This window comes from Microplitis demolitor, chromosome 3 (genome assembly GCF_026212275.2).
Source record: "Microplitis demolitor isolate Queensland-Clemson2020A chromosome 3, iyMicDemo2.1a, whole genome shotgun sequence".
Classification (NCBI taxonomy): Eukaryota; Metazoa; Arthropoda; class Insecta; order Hymenoptera; family Braconidae; genus Microplitis; species Microplitis demolitor.
This window is the reverse complement of record NC_068547.1, coordinates 7244254-7259342: the sequence shown is the minus strand read 5'-3', so window position 1 is coordinate 7259342 and position 15089 is coordinate 7244254. Positions and strand designations below refer to the sequence as shown.

At 30.3% G+C, this 15089-nt stretch overlaps 2 protein-coding genes across 2 annotated transcripts in view; one reads left to right on the top strand and one right to left on the bottom strand.

The window, feature by feature from the left end:
• Nucleotides 1-5151, top strand: part of LOC103572665 (cysteine-rich motor neuron 1 protein) — a 59452-nt gene extending 54301 nt beyond the window's left edge. Inside the window, exon 8 of the mRNA XM_053737252.1 lies at nucleotides 33-5151. Within this exon, the coding sequence (XP_053593227.1) occupies nucleotides 33-278 (246 nt within the window). The 3' untranslated portion in view covers nucleotides 279-5151. The remainder of the gene's footprint in view (nucleotides 1-32) is intronic.
• Nucleotides 5152-6410: 1259 nt separating this feature from the next.
• Nucleotides 6411-14319, bottom strand: LOC103572680 (Bardet-Biedl syndrome 4 protein homolog). Its single transcript, XM_008551407.1, has 10 exons — nucleotides 14229-14319; nucleotides 13980-14122; nucleotides 13264-13376; nucleotides 12084-12178; nucleotides 10934-11096; nucleotides 9820-9973; nucleotides 9608-9730; nucleotides 8360-8531; nucleotides 7577-7770; nucleotides 6411-6620 (listed from the first exon to the last, which is right to left on the bottom strand). The coding sequence occupies exons 1-10, from the start codon at nucleotides 14317-14319 to the stop codon at nucleotides 6564-6566; spliced, it is 1305 nt and encodes a 434-aa protein (XP_008549629.1). The 3' UTR covers nucleotides 6411-6563.
• Nucleotides 14320-15089: the final 770 nt, after the last annotated feature.

The following is a 15089-nucleotide window of genomic DNA, read 5'->3' as shown; positions in this document are numbered from 1 at the left end:
TATTCATATTATTTTTTTTTAAACTTTTACAGAATGTCTACAATAAAAATGAGACTCATCCAAGTACTAGAGGAGGCTGGGGAGTAGTTCCCATGACTTTGATAGCTGTTCTAACATTTCTCTGCGCAATTCTCATGATCTTCTTGGTAAGAGGACGATTTCGCGGACGACTTTCTCCTTCAACAAATCTTTATACCTCGTACCCGGCTCAGTATTATAAATGTGTGCCGGCTTACGAAACTCCGATCCATCAGAATGAAAAAGTTGTACCGTTGTAAGAAATTTTAATACCAAGGTTATGGATTCAAATAATTTGTTGATGATTACTATTCCATGTATAACTATGTATTCACGATCATTAACAAATTACTGAATTCATCAAATAAACGAACAATAGATATATATATGTGTTTATATATATTAGGGTGCGTCTTTTCAGAGCAACATTTTTTTTTCAAGTGCATGTGAAAAAAAATCATAGCTTAACACAAAAAAAAATTTTCCGCGCAAGAACAATAATTCTATGTTGATTACAGACCTATCTCATTGAAAAATTCGATTTTCCATTTAAATAACACGGGAAATTTTTTTTTTAAGCTTTGAGTATTTTTAACTTGTTAACAGATCAATAGATCAAATAGACTAATACATATTTCTGTAGTAAATTGTACGCTCTACAAGAAAGGTCTCTTATCATTTTTGATAAATCCATATGTTTAAAAGTTGTTGGAGCTCGAAGTCAAGTTATAGTAAATTTTGAGATCTTTTTACTTTTTCAGTAAATCTATCGGTTTTATAACAAAATGTTAAAAGATCTTTTTTGTCGTCAATTTTATGCTCTATAACTTTTTTTTTTGTAACGTTTTTTTAAATTCTACATTGTTTTGTAGTTATTCCCGTTTTAATATCAAGCTTCTGAAATCGATCGGAACACTATTTTTTTTAAGAGCTTGACATTAAAATGAAAATAACCAGAAAACAATGCGGAACATAAAAGACCTTTACAAAAAAAAGTTATAAAGCATAAAATTGTCGACAAAAAAAGGTCCTATAACATTTTATGATAAGTCTTATAGTTTGGACGGAAAAGTAAAAAGATCTCAAAATTTACTATAACGTGGCATCGAGCTCCAATAACTTTTGAAGGATAGATTTATCAAAAAATGATAAGAGACCTTTTTTGTAAAGCGTTCAATTTACTACAAAAGTATATATTAGTCTATTCGATCTATTGATCAGTTAACGACTTAAAAATGCTCAAACCTAAAGAAAACTAATTTCCCGTGTTATTCAAATGGGAAATCGAATTTTTCAACGAGCTAGTTCTATAATCGACATGGAATTTTTTTTTTTTTTTGGACGAAAAATTTTTTTTCGTGTTGAACTATAATTTTTTCCACATGGACTTAAAAAAACAAATGTTGCTCCGAAATGAAGCACCCCAATATATATGCATATATATTGATGATGTGATGTGGAAAACGAAAAATTATTTAATATAAATAAATTACTTTTCTTATCGCATTACTTTATATGCGAATACTTTTTCTCAATAAAAATTTTTGCTAATATAAAAGTGATAATGGATGGTAGTAACTTCGAAAATGATAGAAATAGATAATTTATTGATCTCCAGACTAATGTAACTGTCTATAAATTAAGGAAGTTAATAGAGTATAAACTGAATGGAGTGGTTAAAGTATTAAGTTCACCATGTTTGGAACGTGATAGTTTGACAATTTCTTATTATTAATAATTAAGATTTTGTCAGTAGGCTCTATATGTATATGGTTAAGCGTAACTATCGATAGCTGTGTTATTAGACTGTTCTCATATTAAAAATATCATTTTTTGTTTATTTAATAACTACTTAATTTTAACAAACCGTAATAGAGTATTTATGATTTTTAATTAGTTGTTATTGATTATAAAAATCATTCTTATTTAAAATTTAGTTGTTTATTAATTATTTTTATAGAAATATTAGAAATGTTATCATTATTGTAAATATTTATCTGATTAAATATTAATCGTAATTTATCTAAGATAATATTTAACGTGTTATAGTGGACACACAATTATAATAAAGAGACTATTTTATATGTAAGTTGGGGAATTTAAAAAAATTAGCCAAAAAAAAAAAATATATAATTTTATTTATTATTTATATAAACTTTTTTTTTTATTTTCCAATGCATGTATCCCGAAATTTTGGAAGTATGACTGCACTCATGGGATTAAAGATTATAATAACTTTCAATATCACGATGTGAAAAAAAATTACAAATTAAAACAAAAAAAAAAATAAATATTGCTAATATTTACACATACATATCCATGTACCTATATGCGCCCTTAGATTATTAAAATTATCTTTCTGAAATCGAAATATATTTTTTCAGAGTAATTATCATAAAATTTTTAATCACTTTAACACATTTTCGTAAATCAAAATTATATAAAAATACCCATTGTAAAAGTGTATAACAATATTAAATTGTAAACAATATATAAATATATTAATATAGGGTGACTTAGATAGTGAATAAATTGTTTAACCAGTGAATAAACATCATTTTTTATTTTTATATGTTTTCAAAATCCCAAAGATTATAATGGGCTTTAGAAAATAGTATATTACAAACCACGGAAAGTAAGGCATTTCAACCCGCGTGTATACTTGCCTACCCGAGCTGAAGATAAGGGTGGTAAATATCCGGATTAGGACGTCCTACCTTTCTCCGTGGTGTCTATACGATTTTTTACCAGACCTACACCTGAAAGTTTAAATTTTTTACCTCTTTTTATGAAAAAATGATGCATGCTCTTATTTTCTTAATTTGTTTTCTCATAAAAGAAAAGAACGACTTTTTTCCCTCTAAACAGGACAGGAATTTAAAATTTCGGTGCAGGTATGTTGAACAATCATATAGACACCACGGAGAAAGGTAGGACGTCCTAATCCACATGTTTGCCACCCTCACCTTCGTCTCGGGTATGCAATTATACACAGGGGTTTGAATGATCTACTTTCTTTCCTAGGTATGTAATACACTAACTCTGCCCACTGACTGAAGGCATTTGCAATTTACGCATACGCTAATATGTTATAACGCATATAAATATTTGTTTGCGGCATTGGGCTGAAATTAATTTGTTTCGATTGGCTGTACAGACGCTGAAAGTTGAAGTATCAATGCTGGTATCATGGAAATAACAGTAATTTTCGTTAAAAATATAAATTGAACTTACATCTATTCGCTGGTAAAAGTTATTTACTAACTTGAACACATTCTATCAATTGTCACTCTACTATAAGATTAAATTTCATAAGTGTATCATGAAGACAATAGATATATATACTGATAAAAATCGTGTTTTGTTCCGAAATACGCTGCGTACTTGGCCTATCCGCACTTGAGTCAACTGAATTTCAATGGATTTTAAAACATGAAAATTGAAACAAGTTCATGGGGAGGTTTAAATAAAAGACTTAACGGTTTTAGGTTTATTATAGAAATATTTCTGTCAAAAGCGATGTATTTGATGAAATGAAATGTGAGATCACAGTAAAAAATAATAGACGGAGCTGCTCGTCTATGTATGTGATAAAAACAACTATGAATTTGAAAAAAATGATGTTTTGAGTTGATGAAAATCATTGATTTCTTTTAATCAATTTTGCAACTGTTATTGTTGAAAATTTTTATTCAATAACCAACTTATTTCTTATTTTTATTAATATATTATAGTGGTGAGTCAATCATATGATTTACTCAATAATAATACAAATGTCTTTGAAATAATTAGATACTTTCTGGGCACAATGATCTAGTACCGCTGATTAAATTTTATTTCATTTTCATATGACTACTTATTTATTAACTGCAATGTACTTTTGTATTTGAAGAAGTTGAATATTTCATTGAATGAGTATATCTAGAGTAAATGAATACACTAAAAAAAAAAAAAAAAAAAAAAAAAAAAAAAAAAAAAAAATTACCGAAACTCATTATTTTTAGAATATTCGAGAGCATTAATGAAATACAAACATCACTTTTTTCACTACCTGAAACGTCCCCCGCATCCAGCTTTTTGTGGTATCTCCTATTATATCCTATATTATATTGTGACAACAATGTCTAATATTTTTGTTTTTTTGGATAATTTGTTTTCTATATAATCCAGAAACATGAATTACGTTTCAAGTAACAAAACAAAAAAAAGTAATTTTTGTATTCATTAAATGCTCTTGAATAATCTAAAAATGATAAATTTCGGTAAATTTTTTTTTTTCAGTATTCATTTACCATGGACATACACTCTATTTCCACTCTATTCTACGAAGTATTGTTTTGATGCAAGATCGATCATTAATGACTCGACAACTTAAATAAATTGTATTAATGCTATATGAATTTCGTACAGTTTACGGTGTTTTAGAAGAAAGATATAAAGCAATTGAGCTGAAAAAAAGTTATATTCTTACAACTAAATGTAAGTTTACTTAAATTTAAAAAAAAAAACATTGTCATCATTTTTTGTATCAAATTTAAATATTGTAGAAACAAAAGCAAAAGTAGGCGAAATAAAGTCTCTAGTATGTTGACTCAATTACAAATATTTGTTACTTGAGTGCGTAAAAGTCATCGCAAATACAAATGATATGTTCACAAGTACGCCATGTATTTGAGTAAATAATTCCCTCTTAATACGTGCGGCCTTTCAGCCAAAGTCGTAGCGTGTTTCATCGTATTTAAAGTCGTGGCGTATTTGGTTAAACTCAGACCAAGTTGATTCAAAGGTTTCTTTTTAGCAGTCTATGTATAAAAGATGCTAAACTAAAACAAGTGCTAATATAATATCATCTCAAAAAAGCGATAAAAAAAAGTAAAATGATAAATGGTTTATAATTTATCAGAACAACGTATCCTTTGAAAATAATTATCATATATGCTTAAAAGTTTAACTGAGCAATAAATTCATACGTTCAAATTATAATACAAAAAAAAAAGATGACAGTTGGGAATTGATTTATAATATATTAAGAAAAAAGCAATGCGTCTGAAATAAAAGTTAAAAAATTTGTTTAACTATTCTGTACCATGAATTTTATCATTGTGAAATCATATCAGTGTAACGTATTCGTACTAGTTTTAAAAAAATACATTAAGAAGTGATTACATAAATAAATTGTTAATTAACAAATAAACAAAAGTACTTGAGTTCATTAATTTATCACATCTCTGTTATTCCTTAGCTAAATTATAATCTATTATAACCATAGAGATTTAAATAAATCTTCAGGACTTGTTGCATATTCACATTGATTCTATGATAGTATTAGAGCTTCAAATTTTTTTTTTTTTTTTTTTTTTTTTTTTTTTTTTTTTTTTTTTTGAGGAAGAGGGGACAAAAATGCATTTACGCACCATAAGAGGCAAATCCATTATGAATCACTGGTGGTCTGCTTTCTAATTATGGTGCCTCTTGTGTGCCGGACTCTAACTAAGGTGATATTAGATATAAATAAGTTGCTGTGTCCTTAGGGGCCCTACCGGTTAAAAACCTCACTCCCCTTCTAAGACCTATGGCGCGGGACCACGTGAGCGTTACTTCGCTAACCATAGTCTTCCTCTTCATCTTGCCGTTCCTGATCATCTTTTCCAATTCCACTCAGTCTTTTCCTTCTTCTTTTCTTTCAAAACCTCACTAACGTACTTTGCCATGATCATTCAGACTTTTAAGGAATTTTGAGGAAAAAGCAAATTATCCTGTAATAATTAGGTAAATTCTAGAATATATAGCCGTAATGAGTTACCCTAATTTTATTTGTTGTCTGACCAAATGAGTGCGGATTATTTTCATTACGAGAGCCTCACTATCGAAGGCGTCAAGATTAGGAAATGGTGACCGACCAAACTGGATCCGTTACGACAACATCGCCTTGTTGACTTACTTGGAGGAGGGGTGTGACGAAGGTTAGGATGTCAGGCAGATAGAAGAGGACCATCATTTTTTTATTGTGATTATTATAACTAGGAATATTATTATTATTATGAGTATTACTAATACTATGATTCTTATTACTATCGTGACTATATTACTATTCTTATTATTATGAATATTACTATTGTGATCATTATTACGACTACTACTATGATTATTATTATTATTATGACTATGGCTACTATTTATTATTATTTAAATAAAGTTCCAATGGTTACCCTGGACACCGGTAAGTATATTCAAGTCATGAATGAGCTGCTACAGTAGTTTAAGGTCCAAGGGACCAGAATTTGTGATAATTATTATTATTATTATACATAAATACATTCTATAATTTTAACCACAACCAATATTTAATCTCTTATCATTTCTTACTTTTGCAATAATACAATGATCCTTAGAATTATATTAAACTCAACGTAAGGTTCTGAAAGGCCGAGTTTAATCTTCCAGAGGAGCCCCGACTAACATCTTTCAATAAGGGGCCAGAATATGACAAGTTGAGATAGACTTTGTTGAACGATTTATACATTTATTTGCATAGAGATTTTTTTCTAGTGAAGGCCCTTCTTTTTCATTTTCCTGGAAAGTAGTTGAGCTGCCTTGGTGATCTGTTGAACAAAAAATCGTATTAATGTAGAATCATGTGAGATAAGGATAATAATTAATTTTGTTAAACGGTAAATGTTAAGTTATCGATATCAATAATAAAGAAAAATGAGTCATCCAATATTACAAAATGCCCAGCGAAGCGGGCGGGTAATAACTAGTATAACTATTAATGAAGTCATGTATAATCTAACTTAATTCTGTTTGAGGATGAGTCATATATGTGACTATGTACGAATTATCATGAACTTATATTATGTTAGTATAGATAACTACTATCAAATATAGCTGATAAAATCCATGTAAAATCATAAATGGGGCCACAGATTTTTCAATTCTAAAAGTGTATAGTAGACTAGCAGAACAGACTACAATCCAACACTTATCAAATATAAATACCATCGTCGTAGGACATGATTTGGATGGGTGAACTTTCCCAAAAAAAAAAAAAAAACACCTTTTATAGAATTTTACAAAATATTTTGCTGAAATTGACCTGGTAAAACTTTATGAAATGTTACAAAACATCCTTAATTTTTGTAGAACTTTATAAAATTTTCACAGGCCATTTTCAGTATAAAATTGTATAAAAACATTTTTTCCCGGGTTAAGTCTTTTAGTTCTTCATTCTGACTACCTGCCGGGAGTCAGTGATAGCAAGTGATGTTGAAACTGATATTATTACGCTCTGAGATGTTAAACAATACGTCATGCGGTTGATAGCGAGCGTAAGAATATCACTGTCTGCACTTTTGGAAGTGACGATGAAAATGATGTTCGGATGGATAACAGGATTTACAGATGTTTGCTGTGGTGTTTTATGCGATAGAGTATGAAATATAAACACATCAAATACTTATGTGACATAAAATATCTTTAAACAAGCAAGAAATAAGCAAAATGCTTTTGTTTAAATATTGAGGAATACTAAAAATTACAACATAAATTGAGTTTGTACCTGCGGTTCAACGGAAGTTATAGTCGATATATCATTAAGTTGAGATAGTATTGCCAACGCATGCTCATAATTGTTTCTAGCTTCAAGAATTATAGCATAATTCACAAGAACTGCTGGATTTTGAGGAGCCAACGAATGTGCTTTGTAGATGATTTGTTCTGCACCTTCCAAGTCATCTAATGCTGTCAGAGCAACTTGAAAAAGAATAAAAATTATGTTAATGCAACAGAGAAATATAATATAAGTTATATTATATCGTTGAGGTTATTTTGTCCGAGGGTCCCTGATTAAAAGATACGATTCGAAAAGATTTGCAATGTTAAATGCCCCTCAGAAGGGCGATTCAATATTTATAGTATTCAGGAGCATTAAAAATTATTTAAAATTTTTCTTTTCTAATCGTTTCTTTTAATAAGGAGTAACCGAGTGATATATTCTTGTGAGCTGGAGAGTTCGCTGGTTTCTGGTTTCGATTATGCTATTATTAAAGTATTTCCGCTTTTTCCGAGTTGACCTAAAATGCACATTTCTACACGACGGTATGACTGGTTTCACATGTTCAATTTTTTTTACACAACAACGCGATTAAACAAAATACAATCTGTAGATAATAAGTCCGTTGATATGATACTGTTATGAAGGTTTGACTATATCAAATGACCATACCAGTCTAATCACAAGATGAAACATTCTCAATAATTTTAATTGCGTAGTAATGTTACATATTTCAATTGATTGCAAGTAGACATGCAGCAAAAGTTATGAGAACTTAATTACACTTACAACTGAGTAATAAAAGTGGAATGTAATTTTTAGTTCCTCCAGTAACTGCACTACATAAATAGATAGCCGCTGAGGCGAACTGGCTTGTAAGTATGAGAACTTTTCCCAAAATACAAGCTGTTGACGAAGCTGTAGGGTTGAAATAGTGAGCTCGTTTCAAACAACTTATCGCCTGCAACGATAAAAATAATTTTTTTACTAGACTAATTTTGAATGTAAGCTATGTTAGTTCGCGAAATTCAATTGAATTATTTATCTATATCGACATGAAGAGAAGAAGAAAATTTATTATGCGTACCACCAGCACACAAAAAAAAGTGGTTCGTACATTTGACTAGACCTACTTAGGGTTATGTACTTCGATGCACAGAATCCGAATTTTCAGTCGGTTTGAACCATACACTCCCAAAATTTTGAATGAATTGCAAAAAAAATGCAAAAAACACTTTTTTTGTGCCGGTGTAATCAGTACATCTACAAAAATAGTCAATAGTTCTAAAAAATAGAAATAACTACTTCTTCCTATTTTCTAAAAGTATATCACATCTTTATTTTTAGCTTATACCCATATAAACATCTTGTTCAAGGATTGAGCAACTCTGGTCTCAAGTCTGATAGACATTAGTGTCTTTTCCTACCTATGTGTCTTGCTGCAGATACTTGTGACTAGATTTCAATAGCAAGTCTTCTGCAAGCCTTACACAAGAAATTAGTGCTAGATTATATCTCAATTCTGGAGGAAGATTGGCGCCAGCAGTATGTCGAAAATAGTAGCGCATGGCTTGCTCAAGATCTGCTCAAGGCTCAAAATTGACCTTGAGCCTTGAACAGATCTTGAATAAGCCACGCATAAGTACCTGCCATAAGTAACAGGTGCAAAAAATGCGTCAGAACATTTTCAATAGCACCGCATCTAAAATGTCTTCAATATTTTTTGGTAAAATGCCTTGAGCGAGTCATGCATAAGTCTTGATAATGATTTCTTGCTACACGATCTTGCGCAAGATCCATACGTAGAAAAATTCACTAGTGACTAGGAGTTTTGCGCAAGGCACTGGCACCAGAATCATGCTCAAGCATGTGTTACTTGGGTAGTTCCTGTAAAAACGAAAACCCAAAGCATATAATAACATAAGTATTTCTTATATTATCATATTCATCAATAGAATCAGCAGGAGCATTTATGTGATTATTTAAGCCATTTGAATCTTTTTTCAGGTAGCATATTTATTACAAGCATTTACTCACTGCAAGAAACTTTTGTTTTTCATAGAAACAAACGCCAATATTGTTCCACAATTGAAAAGATTCTGAAAAATTCTGAGCGGCTAGTTTAAACTTGGAAATAGCGATTTCAGGTTCTCGGTGGATCTAAGGATAAGATATATGTATTATAATACAATGATTTAGTAGTACTTGTAATTAATCCAATACTAATATTATTCAAAAATTATAAATACCTGTATTATATATGCTACAGCAAGCATAGCCCTAGACGTTACTGAGTCCTGTGATAGTATCTTTCCAAATTCATGGAATGCTTTTAGCACATCATTTATTTTCAGATACAGAAGTCCTAATTTTGCTATCACATCATTCTGTATAGTGCAGTTACTACAACAAAAAAAAGTAATGATTATAGTGAGTGGTTTTCAACAGAATCAGGTTTTGTCAATATAAAGCATTTAAAATCATTACAGTGTTACGTTCCGTAAAATTAAGTAATCATATAAATTTAATTTATTTGATTATTTTTTTTAATTTATAGATTCTGATCCATTCGAACGAAAATATCGCCAATAATCATTTTTAGAACCTTAACGCAGTCACCCCGTAGACGAAAAACAGTCGGTTGACAAAATAAATAGTATATTTTACACCTCGGGCAGGAAAATAAGAAATGTCTCAGATCTCATGTAATTGTTGGCCGAGGCGAAGCCGAGGTCAACAAACATGTGATCTGAGGCTTTCTTGTTTACTGCCCAAGGTGTCAATACTATTTTTCTCCTCGACGGAGGCGGAAAGCGTCAACTTCGTTTCGCACAGCGGGAAAAAAGTTGACGCTTTTCGCCCGGAGGGGAGAAAAATCAGTTTTTTTATTGCCCGGAGATACATATACAGTGTAAGTATTAACGAAATACTTGATGAGTGACGTCAAAGTATTCTTACACAGCGAGACGACAAGACTGCTGTCGCGAATGAGACACAGATAATCCGTAATTCTCAGAAATATCGAACGAAATAAAATAATATAAATATAAAGTACTCCAACTTGTAAAACTTTTAATAATTTGTCTAAGAAACAATCTATAATATTCGTTTTTAATGACCATAGTTGAAAATCACTTGTTGTATTCATTTTTTTGTTGCCTCCAATTTTTAGTATGTATAATGTTATTCATCATAAACTTATTTACATGTAACGTACACATATCTTGATTCATTTATACTGCTTTTTAATATTTATTGTAACAATTTTTCATACAAATACTCATAGGATAGTTTTCAACATTAATACAACTCTCCATTAATCTAGTGAATTACAACTATAAAATGATTTTCAATTATACATACACTAGTGCTGATTTATAAGTTGCTATTGCTTTACTCAGCTCATCTTTGAATATATAAATTCGGGCAAGAGTTATATAAGGAGTTACATGGCTTGTCAATTCCGTAGACTTTATTAAGTTCTTTTCTGCACTTTCAATATGATGCAATGCTAAATAACATTCTCCTGTAATGATAAATAAATTAGTTATTGCAACTATTAGCTTACACTGCTTAAAATCAATCTACAAGAATTTTTGTGAATAACTTCTACACTAATAAAAAAAACCTTGAGTTAACTTCGTTTGAGTTCAGGCAATAAATCTAGATATAGGGGAAGAAGAGGCAAAATAAGGTATTATTCTAACATTAACATAATTATATATGACTACATTTGAGACTAGGTTCGCATGAAGATTTCCAGCGCGTGGCTTCCACTAACTGCCTGGAAAGTTCTAGAAGAATTTTTTTGGTACGTGGTTTACACGACCTGCCTGGAAACTTCTATTGCGTAGTAAATCCAGCCTCCCTGGCTGGGTTTAACAAAACTAATTATTGATTGTCCGGTTTTTGACTATTATATTACACATATATTTACACAACAATAACCCGCGGACACAACGTTTATTGACGTATTTTAATTAATGAATTTCAGCCTCTCTGCCTGGAATATTTTACGAAATACCTATCACAATTTACGTTGATTTTTTTCTCCGTCGTTCGTTCTGTATGAGTTGTCTTCGTCGGGAATTTGTCCTGGTCCGTGTCTTGATTTCTCGTTCGTGTAGTTGGTTCTGGGCCATGTATATTGAGATAATGCAAGATAAGATTGGAAGACATGATACGATCAAATAGTAAGGCAGATTATGAAGTTTAACCTGTATCGATAGTCAATAAAAAATTAATTTTTCGGGTCTATTTTTTTCCACGCTGCAATTCGTGCGCCTAAATTTGTTTTCGTGAGCAGTCGACGCCTTACCGAACTTGGTGCACAATATAATATCCTAACGCTAAGTTAGGACCTTATGCACTGATCAAGTTCTCAGACCACTGGGTGAAAATTCTCGACTGAGGTACAGGTTATATTCGACAATTCGGCTAGCCACATATAATAACGAACAAAGAAATAAACAATTTCGTTTCAAAATATGTAAATAAATCATGTTATAATTACCAATATTATAATACACGCGCCAATTGGAAAGGTTAGGAATTCGAAGGGCCTCTGAATAAATGTTGATTGCATGAGCATGGTTTCCTAACAGGAACCTGAAAATAAAAGCCCATTGAAGACGATTAATAATTATAATCCTTGCAAATTGTCATCATAAAAAAAATATAAATCAATAGAATAAGTGTAAGTAGAAGCTCTCAATACAAGTTCTCCCTGTTTACAAAATCCGATAGGTTCTTATAGCTGTATGTATAAGGACCTATATTTAACTATAGCACTTCTCATAGAACTCATTTATTCTTATAAAATCTCTATAGGAATTTATGAGAATCTATTGGATTCTATGAGATTTTCTAAACAGAGCTTGGAAACGATTTTCTAATATATTTCTTGGTAAACTTTAATAAAGTAATTATGTTTTACGATAATATTCCATGACTATTTTCACATAAAATATAATTCAATGTACATATAATTACATAGAACAACTAGCACTTGCTTTCCGTTAGAAACCCTGTTTCAAAATATTGATTGAAAAGAATTAAAAATGATGAAATTCGTATTCTTTTCAATAATTTCAATTCTTTCATTTGTATATATAGATATAAAATTTGCATCGAGTGATCGCTTCTCAATTCTTTTCAATCAATATTTTAAATCAAGGAAAAAGTATTTCAATATTCTCAGATTATAATTTGGTATGATCATTGTCAGTAAATTCGTTTCGTAAAACCAATAACCTTATAATTAATTATAAATCACTAAGACAGAGGATTTTTCATAGAAGTAGAAATACTAATATATGTGAAAAAAAATGCCATCTGGCAGCCAGAATGGTAGTTAGATTTTTCAAAAATTTTTAGCACCTCCTTGACTTTTCGGTAGCTCAATCATTTGTCTAAATTTTGCGTCACTACTGTTCGAGAACCCATGTGATTTAACGCCCTCACCTTTGCCTCCTACCTCAAAATTTTTATTGATATTTATAATCTTACACACATGCCTCAAACTTCAAGTTTATGCCGCAACATCTCATCTTCCAGATAATCACCGCCTTGTGACGAAGTTACAAAAATATTTATTTATTAATATTAATACATATTATTTTTCTAAGTAACTGATAATTAGTTATAGGGATATAGAGGTAGATATACTACAGGGGAATAGATATATTACTTACAGTGATTTCGCAATTTGCTTCACATTGGAAAGCTTTGTAGAATTCATATGATAACTTTTTTGGAAGTAATATAATGATTCTTGAATTTTTCCTTCTTTTCTATATAAAATGCCCTGCAACAAAAATTTAGTTCATCTCCATAAGTTTACGTATTATTTTCGTTACCAAACAGATATATAGCTAAATTTTTTAGTTTTTAATCTCATAGGCACTAACCATGAATATAAGGCAAGAAAATATCCCGATGAAAAATAATTCTGTATAATTATATATAATTGCATATGATTCTATCTATCTATATTCTATCTGAAATTTGGCCAGATCTGATCATATATGATTATATATAATCGTCCACGAACAAATTTTCTCATTCAAACTATCTGTAAATTATATCGGCATACAAAAAAAAGTCGTTTGTACATTTGACTAAATCTACCTAGGATTATATATTTCGATGTGCGAATCCAAATTAGCAATTGGTTTGGCCCGTACACCCCCAAAATTTTGACTAAATTGTAAAAAATGGCTAAAAATCGCAGTTATGTAAGCAAAATAATTTTTTTCAACCTAAATTACGTACGCTTCTTATGTGTTTCAAACTGGTAAATCCGAATAAACTGAGATACAATTGATATATTTAGTTAAATCAAATAAATATTTGTTAATATTAATTTTCAAAATCTGTCTCCTAACTTTATCCAAACACTAATACGTACCATTATGTAAGTAGCGTACTCATTCCTCTCATTAGATCGTATTAATTCTTTTCGAATCATACTTGCTGATATTTGATACTGGTGTCGAATATAATATCGATGCAGCGCCCAGTTGCGATTCATAATCACTAGAATATCTGGAACTATATAATATTTATCTAATTAGTCTCTAAAATTGAATTAGTGAAAATTATTGAGTATTCACTACTTCTTTTTTTTTTAATACAATTATGATTATGTCTGAAATACCTTTTTTATTCGTTCCAACTGTACTATTGTGTTGGTGACGCTGTATCAACTGATAAGGAATAACTCCATTATTTAGAGAATTATTGTTCATTATGACTCCCAAAACTAAGATATATTTTGTAATTATGAAAATTCCACTGTGTATCCGACGGAGTAATTTTTCATTCACCGCTTTAATGTTTGACCGTGGTTACCTTGACAACTGCAAGTCACATGACTCCAATATACGATACATTACAATAAATTCGACGGATAATTCAAGTTGAACGAGTTGAAAAGCTTGATAAAACATTTTTCTTGTTTAGATGTATTTCTATAATGTAATATATATTGTTCAAAACATGAAAAATTCAATGTAACGTAATTTCACAGTAAAGAACTAATTAAGTTGTTAATTACCCAAAAATCATTAAAATATATACTCATATTAAGTTATATTAACTTGCAACTGCGAATTATTTTTCTAAGTGTGTAATACATGTTTGAATTATAGCAGGAGAAGGGGGGGGGGGGGGGGGCAAAATAGGCCCCTAAACTTTTGGGGACCCTTTTCGCCCCCAAATTATTCGAGGCACTCAAAGTTTTAGGGGGCCCATTTTGCTCCCCTTCCCCTATAAATTATTACGATTTGGTTGATTCAAGATAAAAAGTGCGAATTAAATGTTAAATGTTTTCTAATCAAATATGATTTCTAGTAACTGAACTAAAATACATCAATATTTTTCACTAAGAAAAAAAATGAGTAGATTCATATTAATATAAACTCGTAAAGAAAATTAAAAGAGCAGAAAAGTTTATCCCATGAAAGACAGTTTTTCAGTAAACAATCGTGCTAGGTATACGTTTAATAATTATAACTTG

Bases quoted from the DNA above. Each gene is read 5' to 3' on its own strand.
- LOC103572680 (XM_008551407.1), bottom strand. From the start codon at position 14,319: ATGAACAATAATTCTCTAAATAATGGAGTTATTCCTTATCAGTTGATA. The intron at 9,731-9,819 runs GTATTTATAATT...TCTTATCCTTAG, and splicing joins CTGTAGCATATATAATACAG to ATCCACCGAGAACCTGAAAT. The intron at 8,532-9,607 runs GTGAGTAAATGC...TTATCGTTGCAG, and splicing joins AAAAACAAAAGTTTCTTGCA to GCGATAAGTTGTTTGAAACG.